The sequence below is a fragment of the Eucalyptus grandis genome, chromosome 10, assembly GCF_016545825.1.
Source record: "Eucalyptus grandis isolate ANBG69807.140 chromosome 10, ASM1654582v1, whole genome shotgun sequence".
Classification (NCBI taxonomy): Eukaryota; Viridiplantae; Streptophyta; class Magnoliopsida; order Myrtales; family Myrtaceae; genus Eucalyptus; species Eucalyptus grandis.
The window spans coordinates 24,110,716-24,129,341 of NC_052621.1; the positions used below are offsets into that span (position 1 = coordinate 24,110,716).

The 18,626-nt window shown below is 42.8% G+C and overlaps 5 protein-coding genes and 1 non-coding gene across 8 annotated transcripts; 4 read left to right on the forward strand and 2 right to left on the reverse strand.

The window, feature by feature from the left end:
- Positions 1-508: 508 nt before the first annotated feature.
- Positions 509-3,206, forward strand: LOC104422348 (laccase-13). Its single transcript, XM_010034655.3, has 6 exons — positions 509-772; positions 873-1,024; positions 1,183-1,427; positions 1,507-1,635; positions 1,745-2,695; positions 2,795-3,206. The coding sequence occupies exons 1-6, from the start codon at positions 653-655 to the stop codon at positions 2,923-2,925; spliced, it is 1,728 nt and encodes a 575-aa protein (XP_010032957.2). The 5' UTR covers positions 509-652; the 3' UTR covers positions 2,926-3,206.
- Positions 3,207-4,280: 1,074 nt separating this feature from the next.
- On the forward strand, positions 4,281-7,908 carry LOC104422349 (malonyl CoA-acyl carrier protein transacylase). Its single transcript, XM_010034656.2, has 10 exons — positions 4,281-4,781; positions 5,229-5,314; positions 5,512-5,578; positions 5,773-5,915; positions 6,442-6,490; positions 6,633-6,770; positions 6,964-7,044; positions 7,126-7,302; positions 7,380-7,466; positions 7,555-7,908. The coding sequence occupies exons 1-10, from the start codon at positions 4,410-4,412 to the stop codon at positions 7,615-7,617; spliced, it is 1,263 nt and encodes a 420-aa protein (XP_010032958.2). The 5' UTR covers positions 4,281-4,409; the 3' UTR covers positions 7,618-7,908.
- A 969-nt stretch (positions 7,909-8,877) lies between these two features.
- On the forward strand, positions 8,878-10,233 carry LOC104422350 (heavy metal-associated isoprenylated plant protein 36-like). 2 transcript variants are annotated; one of them, XM_010034657.3, is made up of 3 exons: positions 8,878-9,214; positions 9,324-9,402; positions 9,569-10,233. In XM_010034657.3, the coding sequence occupies exons 1-3, from the start codon at positions 9,209-9,211 to the stop codon at positions 10,090-10,092; spliced, it is 609 nt and encodes a 202-aa protein (XP_010032959.2). In that variant the 5' UTR covers positions 8,878-9,208; the 3' UTR covers positions 10,093-10,233. The 2 variants fall into 2 exon arrangements, with proteins under 2 accessions (XP_010032959.2, XP_018719659.2); XM_018864114.2 differs by having other exon boundaries at positions 9,209-9,402.
- A 671-nt stretch (positions 10,234-10,904) lies between these two features.
- Positions 10,905-10,975, reverse strand: TRNAG-GCC. Its single transcript has one exon. It is a non-coding gene; the product is annotated as a tRNA-Gly (tRNA).
- A 97-nt stretch (positions 10,976-11,072) lies between these two features.
- Positions 11,073-14,090, forward strand: LOC104422352 (probable protein phosphatase 2C 1). Of its 2 annotated transcripts, XM_010034659.3 has the most exons (11): positions 11,073-11,267; positions 11,363-11,432; positions 11,572-11,651; positions 11,952-12,033; positions 12,230-12,300; positions 12,419-12,498; positions 12,595-12,692; positions 13,205-13,328; positions 13,404-13,486; positions 13,586-13,634; positions 13,778-14,090. In XM_010034659.3, the coding sequence occupies exons 1-11, from the start codon at positions 11,128-11,130 to the stop codon at positions 13,849-13,851; spliced, it is 951 nt and encodes a 316-aa protein (XP_010032961.2). In that variant the 5' UTR covers positions 11,073-11,127; the 3' UTR covers positions 13,852-14,090. The 2 variants fall into 2 exon arrangements, with proteins under 2 accessions (XP_010032961.2, XP_039159657.1); XM_039303723.1 differs by lacking the exons at positions 11,073-11,267; positions 11,363-11,432 and having other exon boundaries at positions 11,591-11,651; positions 12,213-12,300.
- Positions 14,091-14,167: 77 nt separating this feature from the next.
- LOC104422351 (mitoferrin) lies at positions 14,168-16,816 on the reverse strand. The gene is made up of 2 exons (XM_010034658.3): positions 15,688-16,816; positions 14,168-14,666 (listed from the first exon to the last, which is right to left on the reverse strand). Exons 1-2 carry the CDS (start codon positions 16,462-16,464, stop codon positions 14,451-14,453), a joined length of 993 nt encoding a protein of 330 aa, XP_010032960.1. The 5' UTR covers positions 16,465-16,816; the 3' UTR covers positions 14,168-14,450.
- Positions 16,817-18,626: the final 1,810 nt, after the last annotated feature.

Genomic DNA, 18,626 nt, shown 5'->3' on the forward strand with positions numbered 1-18,626 from the left:
CCAACCTGCCTGTAAAATGGCATCTAACTTTACCGATCGCATGCTCGGTCTTGAGCAATACTCTTCGACATAGAGGGAGCTCTGAAGTGAGGCAAAGCTCGTCTGTTGCGTACTGAGCTATCTAACAAGAAACGAACAAAGACATTCAGACAAATCTTAGCAAAAGTAGCAACAAGAAGATACGAAAATTGTCCTAAACCCTCTCGAATCCTTTTCGTTTTGCTTTTCCTGGAATCCTGTGATTCAACAAACATGGGACAGAAACATAAGCCGTGATGTGGCAGAGGCACCACCTATCCGTGCCTTCGGCATTCTTTCTCATGAGTAGTTTCTTTGTGGTTTTGACTTTAACTTTGCACATTACATTATTTTGTAGTTCTTAAAATGATTGACGAGGTTGGTGGGTGCAACAAATCCCCTTTGCAGTTGGACCGGGTGTTTGAAAGTCTAAGCATCTTCACTGACTCAAAACCTAGTCTATAATAGAAAGTGACAGTACTTTCCTCTCTAGCAAGCTCAAAAGATTTTCCCTGCGGAATTTCCTTGCCCTGTTCAACTCCCGCTTTGTCTGCATATTATGTGCCGGCAACCTCGATTAAGTCACCCGTATTAGAATGCGCCTGGATTCATTTACACAGAACTGAATGAAGCGATGCAGATTCGTAAGCTCATTGACAAGCCTCACCAGTTTTGCCTACTGATTGCGTTGTCTGTTGTGCTTGCGTCTTTGGTTTCTTTCTCAGATGCTGAAACGCATTACCATGAATTTGTTGTAGGTCCTCCTCTTACTTCTTATTTCCTTTACTCTCTGTCTTTGCAAAAGGACGAACTTATGAAATTCTAAATATGTCCATTTTCCTTGATCCGACTAGATCCAAGAGCAACCAGTGAAAAGGCTATGCAGAACCCACAAGATTATCACTGTCAATGGGCAGTTCCCAGGGCCGATATTAGAAGTGAGAGATGGAGATTCTCTTATCATCAAAACCACGAATATTGCTCAATACAATGTCACCCTTCACTGGTAAAGTTCGCAAATCACGGACTCTGGCAATGAATGCATGAGTTAGAGCAGCCACAGCACGTGTGGCGATATGCATGCAGCGTCTATCAGATTCCAGCCTGTGATACTTACCGAGCTCTGCTCTCTTGAATCTTGGGCTAACTGCTTGTGTCTGTCAGGCATGGAGTTCGACAAATAGCCAATCCATGGGCAGACGGACCCGAATATATTACCCAGTGTCCAATACAACCGGGAGGGACCTACACGTACCGCTTCACCATCCAGAACCAAGTGGGGACATTGTGGTGGCATGCACATAGCCAGTGGCTTCGGGCTACTGTTTACGGAGCTCTTATCATTTATCCTAAATTCGGGTTGCCCTACCCTTTTGCAACACCAAATCAAGAAATTCCTGTTCTTCTTGGTAAGGTTGAACATATAAGCAACATAGCCAATCCTTAGTGTTGATTTTACTCGTGTGACATAACGATGCTCGTGCATAGGCGAATGGTGGGATAGGGACCCTATGGCTGTCCTTCAGCAGGCCCAATTCACAGGAGCTGCTCCAAATGTCTCCGATGCATACACTATCAATGGCCAACCAGGAGATTTCTACAGATGTTCTAGCCAAGGTTTCCAACTCCTTTTCCAATTAAAATTTTGTGTTGATACTATCATAACTGTAATTTACTGAGAACTTGTGTTCAAGTAGTAACATGACGACGACAAATGCAAATGCAGAAACCACGGTGTTTTCAGTGGAATCGGGCGAGACGGTCTTATTAAGAATCATTAATGCTGCACTCAATCAAGAGCTCTTCTTTGCAGTGGCCAACCATAAGCTAACTGTCGTAGGGGTTGATGCTGCCTACACCAAGCCCTTTCCAACGAGTGTTATCATGATCGGACCTGGTCAGACCACTGATGTTCTCCTCACTGCCGATCAGTCTCCATCTCGTTACTACATGGCGGCAAGTGCATATGACACTGCCCAAAATGCAGCTTTCGACAACACCACCACCACCGCCGTACTTGAATACGGTTCTGAGACTTGTAGTGCAAGAAGGCAGTCCTCTCAGGTGCTCCTCCCGCAACTTCCAGCCTTCAATGACACAGCCACCGCGACCGCATTCACGGCTGGATTAAGGAGTCCTTCCAAAGTCAGAGTCCCTAATAACATAGATGAGAACTTATTCTTTGCGGTGGGTCTCGGACTCATTAATTGCTTGCTCCCGAGCCCGAATTGTCAAGGCCCGAACAATACACGCTTTGCTGCCAGCATGAACAACGTCTCCTTTGTCTTCCCAACCACCCTCTCCGTGATGCAAGCCTATTATCAAGGTGTTCAAGGCATCTTCACTGCAGATTTCCCACCTGTTCCCCCAGTTCGATTCGACTACACTGGCAATGTGAACAGAGCATTGTGGCAACCCGTAAATGGGACGAAAGTGTATAAGCTAAAATACGGTTCCACGGTACAGATTGTTCTGCAGGACACGAGCATTGTGACCACGGAGGACCACCCTATGCACCTCCATGGATACCAATTTTCTGTGGTTGGGATGGGCTTTGGCAACTTCAATGCGGCAAGGGACACGCCGAAATTTAACCTCGTCGATCCCCCCGTGAGGAATACCATTGGGACGCCCCCAGGGGGGTGGGTAGCAATCAGATTCGTGGCCGACAATCCAGGTTAACGATGTGATCGCTTGGTTTTCTTCTAGTCCATGGCTACAATGGAGAATTCACTAACTTCGTTTTCCTTTCTGTACATATGTATGGCTGTTGTAGGAGTGTGGTTGATGCACTGTCACATTGATGCCCACCTTGTATGGGGTCTTGCTATGTGTTTCCTGGTCGAGAACGGACAAGGCGCTCAGCAGACCGTGATACCTCCACCGCAGGATCTACCTCAATGTTGAGCACCAATCGTCGAATTTGATATCGAAGTCACCATTCTTCTGAAGTCTAGAAATGTAACACATTTTTTTCCCGCATAGAAAGACTGTTGCTAAGATCTCAAGCAGATGCTTTACTTGCTTGTTTCCTATTTAATTCCATTATGCAGTTGAAGAGCTCTTCTGAAGAAAAACAAAGCAAGTGAATTGATTGACTCGAAACGAAATCAGCAACCTGAAACCAAAAAGCAGTTTGACCAGAAACTTTTTGAAGGGACTGTGTGACATGTGTAGAAGCTATAACTCACCCAAAAATAGTCAGCATCTTGCTATTATTTCAAGTATTCCTTTTGGGGCTTGAACAAAGCCAAGATCGTTAGAAATGGTATCAAAGGCATGTCGCTTCGAATAGATGTATGATTCAAATAAACTAGGCCTATCTAATAAGGGCAAAAAGTAATCGTTATAATAAGATGGCTTAGACAAGATACGATTCTATATTAATATCCATCTTAAATTTCTTCAACACTTTGTGTATTGCTTTGAATACTCCTTTTGAGCCTTAGCCCTAGTGAGCTGGACCAAGTCATTGTAGATTATATGCTGCAAATTATCCACCTTCACTTAAAAAACCTTAAACCTTTCTTATATCATTGAAGACCTGAAAAATTTGAAATCCCATGTTGTGAACAAATATAGTGAAGATTGATTCTTTGATGAAATCCTTATGAATCACCATATTTTGTATTCCTAAGTCCTTGATGCATGCAAATTAGGTTGTTGACAGTCGAATTACCCGGTGCAAGTATTGTCCTCATCTAAAGACAAAAAAAAAATTACTCTAGATAGGGAAACTATTCAAGCTAATATCATCAATTTCCACCAAGTAGGATTTCAATATTCAAGTTTCACTCCTTTGCACAAGTTAATAGGTCAAGGAGAACCAGTATTTCGTAGTGGATTTCTACCATGCATGATGAAATCACACAACTACAAAACAATAAACTTGGAGAGATTAGAATTGCATTTTTAAATGCTAAGAAAAATTGTCACTAACCTTTTTGTTATTAGGCCAGAAAAATTATTATTATTATTATTATTATTATTATTATTATTATAAAGGATACTATAAACAATTTTTGAATTTTGGTCTAATGTGAAATGTGAATTATAAAATTTTAATTTATTCAATACATTCTATTAACATTTGATATATATTTAAGATTATGGATAATATTAAGTTTAAGGACTATATTAAATAAATCAAAACTTCAATGTCATCGTCAAGTTTATATAGACCACATCGTAGATTAAGTTAATTTCCGTACTATTGTTTGTGTCGTTTTCCCTCGTCATTATTTTGGCAGTCCAGTTGTTGAGCGGCTTCCGGTTCCTTGAGCAAGCAAAGCCGAAAACCTCAAACTCAAGCTCGGCTCCAACGTCCATCTTCCTCGGAAACTCCGAAAGAAACCCGAAACCAAAGCTCCCGACTTTGGAGAACTCGTCACATGCGCGCCCTCCTCCATTGCCGCCACCACCACCACCACCATCATCTCCCTCGCCAAATCCTGCAAAACCCACTTCGGCCGCGCCTCCCTCTCGCCGAGATGAGCTGCTCCTCCCTCGCCCTCTCCCTCTCCCTCCCCTCCGCTTCTCCCAAACCCCTCCGCTTCGCCGCCGCCTCCTCCTCCTCCTTCGAGCCTCCCCTGTTCCTGCGCCTCCCCGGCGCGGCCCGTAATGGGTCCCCCGGCCTCGGCCTCGGGCAGGTGGGTCGCCGATCCAGGGCCTTCGTGGGTGTCTCCGTGGGATCCCAGACGGCCGTCGACGACGGGCTGTTTCTTGAGTACAAGCCCTCCACCGCTTTCTTGTTCCCCGGTCAGGTGCGTTTCTCGATTCTCTCTCTCTTGCGCAGTTTCGTTTGGCTCGCGTGTTGGGTGGTTCTTGTCTGATCTCGTTGTAAAAGAGATGATTTTGCAAGTTGGGATTAGTTTAGTTGCTTGAGCAGTGATGATTTTGCAATCTACGTGTGTTTGTATACTGGTGAATTGTCGTGCATCGAGCCGTGATGTTGCATTTTGCCTTATGCTTGGTGAATATGGCTCCTCGGGTGGAATGTACTTTGTCTGAAGTTTCTCTGCCAAGGTTGGCTCAATGCATATAATTGAGCTGTTTATAGAAATGCAGTGGGCATTTACTCTTATAAGGACTTAACTTTAATGAATCTTGCTGTGCTGGCGTTTTGCTATTTGTATAATGTTAGTGCTGTGGCTTGTAATCTTGCATCCCTTGCTCAATGTGGTGTTCTATATTATAATCTAACCTTGCAGGGTGCACAAGCAGTTGGAATGGGAAAAGATGCCCAGAGTGTGCCTGTCGCTGCAGAATTATACAAGAAGGCAAATGACATTTTAGGGTATAGTCCTATCTCTTCTAACCTTTGACTGATCAATGCATCTTGTTAGAAAAAGTCTATGGCGAACTTGAATTGATGATGCTTTACTGGGTCTATTTCCTGGAGAATGCCAGGGTGCATGAGATGATTCATTTCAGATTCGATTCGTTGTGGCATGTTTGAAGAGTCTCTAATTTTTGCTCTTGCATTTTATGAAGGTATGATCTTCTAGATGTTTGTAGCAATGGTCCGAAAGAAAAACTTGATTCAACTGTTATAAGTCAGGTACACACTGCAATCACTGCTCAGTAGTACTTTTCCAAATCATTGCAAATCATCCTTCGCTTCCACTCTTTTAGGGAGTGGAAGACATTAGGTATTTGGTTGTATCAGTGGGATAAATCTTGGAGGTTATGATTGATAATTACAATCTCATCTCTTAGAACAACGATTGTGAAAATGTTGTTTGCATCTTGCAGCCAGCCATCTATGTCACAAGTCTGGCTGCAGTTGAAATATTACGTGCTCGGGAAGGAGGTCAACAGATAATCGAATCTGTCGATGTTACTTGTGGGTTAAGCTTGGGAGAATACACTGCTCTAGCATTTGCTGGAGCTTTCAGGTCAATGTTACTTATATTGCATCTTCTTTCTTGTAATTGTACTAGTGCACAATCTAAATTCCCTAAAGTTGGTGGCACACCAACCGCTTAGGATCAGCACAGTTGGGGCATTAGAGGATTTTGAGCTCAGAAACTAGAGATCACTCAATGAATCTCTCCAAATGCATGCAAACTGCTCTTGGGCAGGGCGACTGTCTCATGCTTAAGACTTGGATCTAACCAGTTCATGGTGTTCTGTGGGCCTTCAGATAGCTGGTTCTCCATGCCAATGCCCTTGGATTATGAAAAGAGTCGATGGCAGTATCGGGCAATATTGAAATTAACAATTATGCATTCTTCTAAGCTCTACTTTGATTACCGTGTGCTAATTACCCATGTTATTTTTGCTTTGTGTGGTTTACCTCTCCTTTTCTTCACTTCTCTCTGTCCATCTTATCACTTTTGGTTTTTCCCACGAGCTTTTGTATCAACTTTGAGGAGATGTACTGCTCTTTCAGTTTCTGATTTGGTTCCATATTTTTACCAGCTTTGAGGATGGGCTTAAATTGGTCAAACTACGAGGAGAAGCAATGCAGGTAATCATCTTTTATACATGATGATTGGAGTTGTACTTAGATTTACGACTTACGTGTTTCGACATAGAACTTTGCTCTAGCATTAACTATCATGTTACTGCATATTTCCTCGGTAATAATGTCTAATTGCTATGGGGACTAGGAAGCTGCTGATGCAGTGAGGAGTGGTATGGTCAGTGTCATAGGTTTGGATTCAGAGAAGGTCCAACTGTTGTGTGATGCAGCTAATGAAGAAGTTGACGAGGAAAACAAAGTTCAGATTGCAAATTACCTCTGTACTGTAAGATTTCTTCTGCTAGAAGACCATGGATGCTTAATTATATTCTACATTTTTCTGTGAGGTGCAAAAAGGAAGTAGCCCGACTATTGTGTAGTACAGAAGTGAATAATGCCAGAATCTGGAGCAACTACTCTGACTAAATTACATATCTTTCTGTTGTTTTCAAATGAAGTAATTGGTTCTATATTTTTAGGGCAATTATGCAGTCTCTGGAGGCTTGAAAGGAATTGAAGCAGTAGAAGCTAAAGCGAAGTCGTTTAAGGCTCGGATGACGGTATTCTCCCTTTGAATATGATCATTCAATAGAAACATGAAGCCAGGAAGTAAAACCAGTTTTTTATTCCTGACTTGTTAGGTGCGTCTAGCTGTTGCTGGTGCTTTCCACACAAGCTTTATGAAACCAGCAGTCTCTAGATTGGAAGCTGCATTGGCTGCAACAGAAATTAAGACTCCTAGAATACCGGTCATATCCAATGTTGATGCAAAACCACATGCTGATCCAGACACAATTAAGAGGATATTAGCCAATCAGGTAAGCAAGATTAGGATTGTGTTCTGTTTCACGAATCAAAGACTGCTGTTGAGCTAACCTTCGCTTTAAAATTGCAGGTGACTTCTCCTGTTCAGTGGGAAACGACAATCAAGACTCTCCTTACAAAAGGGTTGAAGAAGAGTTATGAATTAGGGCCTGGAAAGGTAAAACAATACTGAGTACTCTCAAATGATTACTGCTTTATACTCATGAGAATTGCATATTAATGATGGAACATTGGATCATATCCAGGTGATAGCTGGTATTGTCAAGAGAATGGACAAGAAAGCTGAGATTGAAAATATCGGGGCTTGAAACTTCTGCATGGTTCCTAGAATTTGTAGCTGCCATTTTGTCTTCTCATATGGCTTCTCAGAGTGCAGAGCTGGAGTTTCTTGCTTGACCTAATAGAGTTGTGAAGAGCTCGAGGTTCCTTTTCTTTGCTCACCTTCTCCGTTTTCCTCCCTTTAAGCTGTTCATGATTGCATACAGAGGAACTAGATTTACCAGCACTTGCTTTGTATGAAAGATTATATTGGATAAGAAGTTGATCCCTGAAGGGAGGAATAAAGAGTTAATTGCTTTATTACACACTCTACTGAATAATCATATTCTCTTTCCTATATCTATCTCTGTTTCCTTTCTCTTTTTGTGAATAATCATCATACCTAAGTTTTCTCATGGACATTCAATACCCCAGTACTTGAACAAACATTTGAGGAGGGGGAAACTGATGATGCCAATAAAAGAATGAAATTTTTGAATGTCCATGAGATTACCTAGATATGATTTTAATCATCAAAATTAAATGAAGACTCTTTGTGAGAGGGGTACTTGACGGGGCTATGGCCGGGCTTTTAGCTTGTGACAACAGTTGCAACGTCCCATTACCAAGCGATGGCTAAACTAGTGTATGAGTTTGGCAGTTGGCATCGATCGGCCAGTGTTTTCAAAACTGTGCTGGACAGAAGTTTTGCTGGACAGGGTTCATTCGACCAGTTCGGCTTGGTACTGATTTCTGATTCGATGTAGAGCCTGATCCCTGTTTTTAACCGATTCAGTCAGATACCAATTTGCTTGTATCTAAATTAATGAAATGCTTATAACATCACAGTCGTTGGAGGACTGACGCTGATTATAAAATGGAGTTGATGGCGGAGGCTATGCCCATGACGGTAATGATTATGGCGCCATTGCCGGTGGTGGCGATCATGTGTTGACGCAACATCATCCTTTTTTATCCCATGAACATGCGAACGGATTTTGTTAACCAGTGCTTCAGGGGTTATGCATTTTCGTGCATAGTCAAATATTCGGTAACGATGCCTTTTTATGGGTTTCGATGCTCTCTGGATTTTCCAATTTCCCGACCGGACAAAAACTCGTCTCCATAGAATAATTAGCGTGAAAAAAAAAAAAAAAAAAAAAAAAAGAGAAAAGAAGGAAAGAAATCTGTAAATGGAAGCTATAGATTGTGTTCACATATCGAACTGTACAAATATGCGATTGCAAGCCATTGCGGAATTATTTTCCTTTATGTTCTTATAAATCGATTCGTTTTAAGTTCGTACCAGTTGTTGCTATCTTTATATTATCAATAATGACAATGCATGTCGGAAACTTGAATCCCACGACACAATGCCCGCGTTAGAAAGGAATTAGGAAACTGTTCTAAATGAAGAAACTAAGATATTGCGCAAAGCTTTCGACCAAAAAAAAAAAAAAAGATATTGCGCAAAGCTGTCTCACATCAAGAAATTATCAGTGAATCTCACAGATTTCGTTACGTGTGGAAGAATATATTTGACTAATCGAAATATATTTGCTCCAGCAGAAAGCAGTATCTTAAATTTCTAGGCAAAGAAAATATCAGTCTTACCAGAGGGTGTCCCTGGAAGCGGTTTCAATGGAGGTAGACCTGCAAGCTCCCGGCTTCTTGTAGTTCTTCTCTGTCTCTTTCCCTCCATTAGTCTTTAACGTCTGATTGCTTTCCATCTTCCCTTCTTAACATGTCGCTGCAGATAAGCACCATGAAAGTGAAAATCTATTGTTGCAATTCATGCCAGAAGAAGGCCAAGAAGATCTTGGAGCAAGCCGATGGTGGGTTGCTTCTATTGCATGACCACAAGTTCTTTCCTCTGTTTTCTTTTCTCGAGCATAGGTTAATGGTTCAGAGTGCAGAGCGTGTAGTTTTTGGCCGTGGGGACTTCGTTACATGTTAATGATGCATCGCTGTGCACTTTGTGTTTTGGTTTTGCTTTGGCAGGAGTGCAAGCCATATGCATTGACATAGGCGATGGCTTGCTGACTGTCACGGGCGATGTAGAGCCTTTCCTGCTGATAGATATGGTGGAGAAGAAGGTCAGGAAGAAGGTGGAGCTCTGGTCCTTCCGAAGGTACCACGCCCATGGTAGTACTGAAGAGGGTGGCCGCGTCGGCGGTTATGGTTGGCATCACAAAGAGGTCAAAGTGGACGACTTGCGCAGGGCGAGAGAACGGAAGAAGGCTGCTCACCGCGGGGCCGACAGAGGAAGGGCAGCGCATGCCTGTCCTGCCCATGCGGGCCCGTGCTGGCCGGGACCCGGAGTCTGTCATCCTATGGCTGGGCCGTGCCAGCTTCATGGAGATCCAGAGCTCTGGGGTCCGCATGTGCCGCCTCCTCCCATGTGCTGTGGGCCGCCTCTGTACCGGCTGCCGCCTCACCACTGGTGCAATCCTATGCCTCCACCACCGATGCAGCCGCCACCGCCATATCACTGCCACCATGAAGCACAGCGACCAAAGAAATGATCGGCTACGACAGACATGTCGAAATCTGCTAGGATAGCCTAATACCGTTATAAAATTCTTGTTTAGGTTCTTGAAGGACCAGACAGCTATTAGATGGGTGAACCACCGATGCATATGAGCCATGGTTTTGGACTAATTTTATCCGACAGTTCCTTGTTTTTTTTTCTCCAACCTTGTACCATTGTTAAACAAGCATTCGGTTTGTCAAGAAGCCACGAGTGATCGTTTTAGGACTCATCAATCACCGACTGTTAGGTTTCAAAACATCAATTATAAGAACAAAAACCGCCATTAAGGAAGGTGCAAGCGCAATGAGCAATGATTGACGTGATAGCAAATGTCATGGAACATCACACTTGACATGACAGCAAAAAATATCGACCAAGCGAAACAAAACGAAAAAGCAAACGAGATCGAATACCAGAGATGGTCCATACTGCATCAATGGCTGATCTCAGTTAGATAGGAAGGTTCAAAGAAAGACCAAAACCAGAAGAGAAAATAAGCGAAAAAAGAAAAATGCCACGAAATATTACACTGGATATGACAACAATGAATATCGACAACAAATCAGACAATTCACTCCAGAGAATTGACCAAGCGAAACAAAATGAAAAGCAAACAAGATGGAATACCACAGATGGTTCATACTCCATCAATGGCTGATCTCGGTGAGATGGGATGTTTCAAAGAAAGACCAAAACTTGGAAAGGAAAAAAGCCAACATACTCCATCAATGGCTGATCTCGGTGAGATGGATGTTTCAAAGAAAGACCAAAACCAGGAAAAGAAAAAAGCCAAAAAAAAGGGAGTGCACCAGCCGGGAATCGAACCCGGGTCTGTACCGTGGCAGGGTACTATTCTACCACTAGACCACTGGTGCTGCTGTTGACACCTCAAAGCTAAAAATAATAGTATACTCTAGGCTCATGCGTTTGCTCTTCGGCACGATCGGCTATCCTGAATTGGTGGACCAGTTAAGAGAAAAGCAAGCAAGGGTTGTGGTAGGATGTGCGGTTGAAGTTGAAGCGGGAAATGGCGATTCCCATGCTAAGAGCTTCAGCTCCTCCTGGTCACTTGGGCGCGCTCTTCCACTTCAACGTGAAGAAGCCCCTCCATCTTCAGAGACTGCCCTGCTCTCCAACCGAGCTCAACCCTGTCCTGCAAACGCAAACGCATGCTTATAGCCTCTTTCGTTCTCCTTTTCTCGCGTTCCCCGTCTCTGGGTACTCTGCCAATTCTTGAATTTTTTTTTGTCCTTGTTTTGCAGTGATGAGGTGAGGTCAGAGTCAGGGTTGTCTCTTTCTGTTGGGACACACCTTATTCCACACCCCAACAAGGTGAATTCCCACAAGCCTGCCGCATTGATGTAGTGATATTGTAAATGGGTCTCGGTATTCAGCACTCAAATAAGGATAAATGCTAGGTATGGAAAAGAACCCCATAACGTTAGATGAACTTTTGTTGCTTCTTGGAAAGGTTGACAAAGGCGGTGAAGACGCATTTCTGGTGAGCGGCTGCAATGGGGGAGTCATTGCTGTTGCTGATGGCGTTTCTGGGTACTTAACTGCAATCCCTAGGACAGATTCTCCAAGTTTACATTTTTTAATAGGATCAAGTGCTGGCAAAGCTGCCCTGCTTCTTGTTGACTAATGTGTGCTAGCTGAATTTGTGCTTTGTCTGTATTTGTATTAGATGACACTTTCTAATGAGAGCAAAAGCAATGAGTATGTTGTGTTGTGAAGCATTGATTGATCATCGATAATTAACTTGACAATGATTCAGACAAGTGACAACTTTGGGAAACTTGTGAATGCCATGTTGCTGATTATTTGCCAAATTGCTCTTTCACTTGGCAGTTGGGCTGAACAAAACGTGGATCCTTCACTGTTTTCTAAGGAATTGATGGCTCATGCTTTGTCTTTGCTCGGGGATGAGGAGGTGAGACTTATTTCAAAGCAAGTAAAAAATAGATTATTCACTCCATCGGTTTAATTAACATGCTTCTGATTTCCCTAGTGCTAGTTCTTTGACAAGAAATTAGCAAACCAGAACTTTGCTTAAAATTTGTATTGCCATGTTTTGCTTATTGGTTAGTGGGAGCTTAAGAACCTGTACAGTATTACTCATTTGTCAGGTAAACTACAATCCTCGGATGCTTCTGAAGGAAGCACATGCTGCTACCTCCTCTGTTGGTTCAGCTACAGTGTAAGTTATTTTTATTTTTGACTTCACAATTTTCAAGTTTTTCGGATAATATGACCCTAAAACAATGTATCTAAAGATGGTTCAGCCATTTATTTCATTTCTTTGCCTTTTTCATCAGAGTTGTTGCCATGCTGGAGAGAGATGGGATCCTGAGGATCGCAAATGTAGGGGATTGTGGATTAAGAGTAGTCCGAGGCGGTAACTTCTGTGTCAAATTTCATGATATTGTGACTTATTGGTTCTGTTTTATTTTGCTTTCAGATTCTTGACAACCACATGGTACTGAATTTGCAGGTCAGATAATCTTTTCTACCTCTCCGCAGGAGCACTACTTCGACTGTCCCTACCAGCTAAGCTCAGAATCAGTTGGCCAAACATATCAAGATGCTGTGGTATTAATATACTCCTCTCAGACGTCATTCTCTATCAGAAATTTTTTCGCTGTTTAGTCAACAATATTATGCAAAGGACTGAGAAGTATATTATAATGTCCGTCATTTCCAAGAGTTAGCCACCATACTCAGGGGTCGTAGGTGCTTCCCCTAGTGAAAGTATTCTGGTTTATTGGAAATTGACATCTTTCTCCTCTGTCTGAATCTTCTTTGAAATCTGCTACTGGTCTTCACTCTGCTAGATATTAGCAGTGTGGAGTATAGGAAAATTACACCTTAGCTGGATTTGCTGGGCAATGCAACTTTTGCTAATATTTCATATATGATTGATGCGTGACAATATAGTCAGAGGCCTGCTAAAAGGTTTGGTTGGTTTAATAGTCGAGTTGGTGTAGTTCAAATATAATTATCCTATGGCTGAATTTTGTCAGCTTATATGCTGCATTATGCAATTACTCGTATTATCTCCATTCACCAAGAACTCAGGTTTCCTCATGTTTCTTCATAACCAGGTTAGCACTGTTGAAGTAATAGAGAAAGATACCGTGGTCATGGGCTCGGATGGTCTCTTTGACAATGTTTTTGACCATGAAATTGTTTCCACATTAGCAAAACATGGTGATGTTTCAGAAGCTGGTAGGTTTTTGCTTAAATTATGAAGGTCCTGCAGTTTGTGTGCTCAACTCTAAATGGACATTGGTTCATTGTTAGCAAAGGCAGTGGCTGATCTCGCCAGAGAACACTCCGCAGACTTGAGTTATGATTCCCCCTACTCAATTGAGGCCAGAACAAGGGTGATATTGCATACCCAACTTATTCACCACTGATTAAGAGCTTAGATAGTAGCTACAAAACTATTCCTTGTCATGAGGCTGAAGACTGTAGTTTTGCAGGGTCTTGATGTTCCCGTGTGGAAGAAAGCACTTGGGTTTAAGCTAACAGGCACGGGCCATGACCTCTCTCTCTCTCTCTCTCTCTCTCTCTTCCTCCCTCCCTCCCTGAGTGTGCTGGCTCACGTATCTATGAGAAATATCATCTTTACAACTTGATCTCTGTCGCAACTAATTCATGTTTGTTATTGTCAGGCGGAAAGCTTGATGATATAACAGTAATCGTTGGTCGAGTTGTCGGACCACAGGAATCCTCAGACACCAGATAACGTCATTGAATGAAGTGCAAGAGAACTAGGCGTGGGGTTACGTATTCTGCCCATTAGAGTAAAGTCTTTTGAAGGAGGTAGTTTTCATATTGTGATTGGTTGGATGAACTTCACTCCGTATTCTTTCATCTACGGTCATGGCTTTCGTTGTATGGGCCGTATAACCGCTAGTTGTACTTCATTCTCCAAAGCTGAACTCAGATATCATGAATTCTAAAACAACGGAACCATTCCTCATGTATTCCAAAAGAGATCAGACCTTTTGTCCAGTTGCCTACACAGCAAAATTTGATACAAACTTTCACAAAGAAACAATTGCGCCAGAAATCAATTAATCCAACTCAACTATGATCGATAATATTATTTGAATCGCCAAAAGTGTGATAAGAATACATTAATATGACCTAATCAACTCATTTTGTTATCGGGAGCAACTGCAGGCATGTTCCGAGGATGAAAACTCCTCTCCTTCTTCAATGCCTCAAAGTCGAGCAGACTTGACAAGAGAAAGATCTCTGCATCATATTTTGCTTCGATAGTCTGGACAGTATTGGTGCTCCAGCAGGGAAACAAAGAACAAAACTCTTGACACTGGGTTGTCAGGTGACAACACGGGCATCGCTTTTATCGTTAAGTTCCTCAAAAAACGACTTCGAGGCTTCATAAGTAGACCAACAGATTGCAGCAGCAGGAGCGTGGAATAGCATCCTAGGCATCCATCCTCTTATTAACCCTCTGTATCCATCCTTTTCCACTATCGTTCGAAAGACATCCCTCATTGAATCACTCTTAAATCTATCGCATCCGCAGACACCCTGAAAGAAAGCAATGTATATGAGACAACAACTACATAACGCTACCCAGATATTGCAGTACCAATCTTCATAAACTTTAAGGCTTAGTGTAAAATTTAAATGTTAAATAGGTCCTCAGGATATTTCTTAAGCCTCATTAACAATGCTTTGAAATGTAAATTTCCTATTTGACATGCAGGTACTTGAAATGAATGCCTTTTTATATTTTTATAGTGTCTCAATAAGTATTCTTCTTTCTTTTATTTACCTTAACTGTCCACTACGGACACTTGTTACCAAGATCTGTATAAAATGCTAGTTCCAAACCAAACGCATCATTGTTCTTGTAACAAGATTCTCCAGGATTGTTCAATCCCACAGATCAAACGAGAATAACGCATCAGAACACTGGACAATTGTGGGCTCCGCTACACCTGACCGTATACTCTTCTAGACCAATAACCATTAAATATGCAGAATGAAAATGAGACTCGTTAATTGGTTTTAAGTCACCCATTGCAAAAGCCCATTAACATGACATACTTTCAGTTTCTGGTTCCCTGATACAAATGCCTTTTCTTTTTATCTTTGTTGACATTACTAGTAAATTCTTTTGGTTTATAAAGCAAGAACCACAAAAGAGGGAAAAGAAAAACAGAACACTAGCAAGGTAAGCTCAAACTCCATGACTACACACAATGACAACTGAGTAATGACTCTTAGATATGCCTTAAAATGTGGTTGATAAACCTTAAGATGTGACTTAGCCACAAGGCCAACAACAACAATATGCCAGATGAGAACAATCCCATTCTAATGAGATATGAAGCAGTGATGCCAATTGGAACAAAATTGCAACCCTGCTTGTCTAATGCTGAAATCGATTTCAAAGCATGAACCATATCCGCCTGAACATTTTCCTTCCAAGACTAGTAACTGGAAAGTCTGATACCAAACCATGTATGATATCTACTTCTTCCTGTCATTCAAAAAAGAATAAAACCAAGTAACTGGCAACATCCAAAGATTTATCTGTCTTTACCTGACACTGCAGCTGAGTCTTCACAACATCGAGAGGGGTTGTAATAGCAGCTGCCAGTGCCCCAGCACCTGCTCCTGCTGTGGCATGGACAACCCAACCTTCATCATTCACACTTTCCGGTGAAACCTCCCTTAAACCCGTCTTTGCAGCCTCATATGTTGCAAAATGCACGGCAGTGAACGGAGCATTCATGATGACGGTAGTCCTATACGACGCATAAAAAGCCCGAAGTCCCTCTTCCTTCATGACCCTCCTCACACAATCCAAAACCCCTTTGTAAGGACTATTGTTCAATTGTAATCTCTGCTTGACCATATCCATCGGCGTAAACACAGCATCACTCGCGACCGTGGCAAACACCCCGGAAACCGCGTGGGCAGCCGAATTATTCGGATTCCCGCCGGAGAAGAACTTCTTGCAAACCTCGTAGACCGAGAAATACACGGCGTGGGCGGGTCCGGCGCCGAGCCCCATGGCGCCGATGCCGCGGTACAGACCCAGGGGACCGTTCGACTTCAGTATCGACCGGAGGGCCTGGCCGAGGCCCACCGACTTGATGGGGCAGGAGCCCATCGCCTGCATGTGGGTCTTCACCGTGTCCACGGGGAACATGGCCATGTGCTCGACCGACCCGGCGACCGACCCGGCGATCATGAACTGCCAGAAGCGGAGGCCGTCGTGGGCGGGGACCACGACCTCCGGGTGGAAGTCCGGGGGCTGCGGCACCGGGCGGAAATCCCGGTTCTGGAACTTGGGAGTGGCGTCGGTCGTGGCCATGGACGAATCTCGAGCCGCGTATCTACACCGTACGTGGGATTACAGCCACAGGGGCGTTCGATTCCGTCCGGGACCGGCCCGAATCGAGGCTCGGCGGCTGCTCCCGACGCCGCGACGACGAGGATTTCCAACAGCGAAAGCACGGGCCTTTGGGCAACCGGACCTTCACCGACGGAGCGGAGAAACGATTACACCGGCGACAGGCGCCGCCGCCGCCACCGCCAGACCCTCCGCCGCACGCCGGCGGCTCACGACCGACGAGATCCGACGACGCTCCGGGAGATTTTTGATTCGGAGGTTTTGGGTGGGGAGAAGGGGGTCGGATTGCGCCAATTAGGGTTCCAAGAATTTTGGGGGAGGTTTTATGCTCCTTGCTTTCTTATTTTTCTTATTTTTTTTAATTTTTTTTAACTGTCTTCTTCTTCGATTCGGCTTAGAGGCGAATCGGTAAACCGCCTCGTTCCCCAAAATAAACCCAGCCGAGGGGCACGTGCGGTGCACGCGCCCCCCCCAAGCGGAAAGATAATGGAGAGAGAAATAGTGCATGGTTTGAAAGTTCCTCACCTAACGTTGAAGAGAGTATGCATCACACGTTTGAAAAAAATGATTTGTAAGATTAAAGATATTCAAATTTTTAATATATGAGAAAATATTATTTACTTGTATGGGCCTAATTCATTATAATAATAATAAAAAAACCTTTTGGTTGTCTTAGCAAATTTTTATATGAAAATTAGGAAGTTAGGGATGATTAACAGCAATTTTTGGATGAAGGGTTAAAAGGGTGGATTTAGGATTAGATTTAAAGTTAGTGGGTTTTTTTAAGACAAAAATAAAGTTCATGACAGATGGGATTGGATCTAAAGTTCAGATTTTTTTCTTTTACAAAAAAAGTTTGGGCTTGATTTGGACCGTACCTAAAGTTTGAGGGTTTTCTTCTTAGGAAAAAAAAAAAAAACTTATGGTAGAGTTTAGAGACTAGATCTAAGTTTGGATTTTTAAAGGAATTAAGCCCCACTTCAAAGTGCCAAAAAGATAAAGGTTGCCAAACATCCCTTCACGTGTCTATAGTAATTTTTCCTGTTGAAGAAGTATATGAGAGACACCTTCTTCGTTTTTCTATGCTTTTAGGCGCTTTAAGTATTACCATATTAACTGGTAACTAATCCCCATGTGATGATAACTTTAGATAAAGCAAAAAAGGTATCTTTCATTACTAAGTATTTTCTCTGCATTTTTTGGGTAACTCAATTTTAGAAAAATGTGACTTTTGATGTATATAACAAGCTATTGCAACTAGCAAAAACTAGCAATCACGTGTAAAATATGAAGAAATTTATGATAGATAAATGGGAAAATGTGATATGAATTTTTCTAAGGAATAAGTTTAACTATTATAGGATGAGGAAATTAACAAGCAATTTCTTTTACCCACCGGTGGACAGTTGTTAGTTGAGAGTCTCTCATTCATCGCCAATGTCGAGAGTTCGAAACCCTGCGGTGCTAGCGTTGTAAGTGGAGGGCCACGGTGGTGGGGTCCTGTGCTAGTGTCCTCCGAGAGACTAACGTTAGTCCGAATGTGCCATCGAGGCGCTACTAGAGAAGGGGCTCGCGGATCCTCGATTATATAAAAAAAAAAAAAAAAAAAAATTAATTTCTCCACATTTTTTGGTCCTTAATTTCTATTTTCGGGAAAAATCCAACTCAACCGTGAATAAGATCTCATTGAGAATTGAGAGATGGAGAGTGAGCTCGGCTATTTTTGTGTTCTAGATGTTAGATTAAGACCGCCGCCACACGAATTGACGTGCTCTCCTCATTAATCAAATTGGCCATGTATCGGATAAACTCTGGAAAGGCAATCCACCCGTCCGTAATAGTTGTCAGCTTCGGTCGGACGTCGCTGCATCTCTATCCCCGCCGACGATTGCGGAGGCTCCACCGTTTTTGGGAGAGTCAAGACAATAACTGCAACGTGATTTTCTCTTCTCTCTCTCTCTCTCTCTTTTTCCAAGTGTACCACAACAACCCAACAAAAACAATTGCGGCCGGTTTGTCCAAGAAAATGGAAGTGGCGAAAGAAAGAGAATCCTGAGGCCGCCATCGGCCGAAACAAAACCACGAGTATATTTCTTCAAATCCTGCTGCAGACTAAGTGTTAG

Excerpts from the sequence above, each read along its gene's own strand:
- LOC104422348 (XM_010034655.3), top strand. The coding sequence starts at position 653 with ATGCAGATTCGTAAGCTCATTGACAAGCCTCACCAGTTTTGCCTACTG. Across the intron at positions 1,636-1,744 it reads CTACAGATGTTCTAGCCAAG|AAACCACGGTGTTTTCAGTG; the intron begins GTTTCCAACTCC and ends ATGCAAATGCAG. Across the intron at positions 2,696-2,794 it reads ATTCGTGGCCGACAATCCAG|GAGTGTGGTTGATGCACTGT; the intron begins GTTAACGATGTG and ends TGGCTGTTGTAG.
- LOC104422349 (XM_010034656.2), top strand. The coding sequence starts at position 4,410 with ATGCGCGCCCTCCTCCATTGCCGCCACCACCACCACCACCATCATCTC. Across the intron at positions 6,491-6,632 it reads TACGAGGAGAAGCAATGCAG|GAAGCTGCTGATGCAGTGAG; the intron begins GTAATCATCTTT and ends TATGGGGACTAG. Across the intron at positions 7,045-7,125 it reads CGTTTAAGGCTCGGATGACG|GTGCGTCTAGCTGTTGCTGG; the intron begins GTATTCTCCCTT and ends CTGACTTGTTAG.
- LOC104422350 (XM_018864114.2), top strand. The coding sequence starts at position 9,312 with ATGTCGCTGCAGATAAGCACCATGAAAGTGAAAATCTATTGTTGCAAT. Across the intron at positions 9,403-9,568 it reads GATCTTGGAGCAAGCCGATG|GAGTGCAAGCCATATGCATT; the intron begins GTGGGTTGCTTC and ends TTGCTTTGGCAG.
- LOC104422352 (XM_010034659.3), top strand. The coding sequence starts at position 11,128 with ATGGCGATTCCCATGCTAAGAGCTTCAGCTCCTCCTGGTCACTTGGGC. Across the intron at positions 13,487-13,585 it reads CAATTGAGGCCAGAACAAGG|GGTCTTGATGTTCCCGTGTG; the intron begins GTGATATTGCAT and ends GTAGTTTTGCAG. Across the intron at positions 13,635-13,777 it reads ACTTGGGTTTAAGCTAACAG|GCGGAAAGCTTGATGATATA; the intron begins GCACGGGCCATG and ends TGTTATTGTCAG.
- LOC104422351 (XM_010034658.3), bottom strand. The coding sequence starts at position 16,464 with ATGGCCACGACCGACGCCACTCCCAAGTTCCAGAACCGGGATTTCCGC. Across the intron at positions 14,667-15,687 it reads AGACTCAGCTGCAGTGTCAG|GGTGTCTGCGGATGCGATAG; the intron begins GTAAAGACAGAT and ends GCTTTCTTTCAG.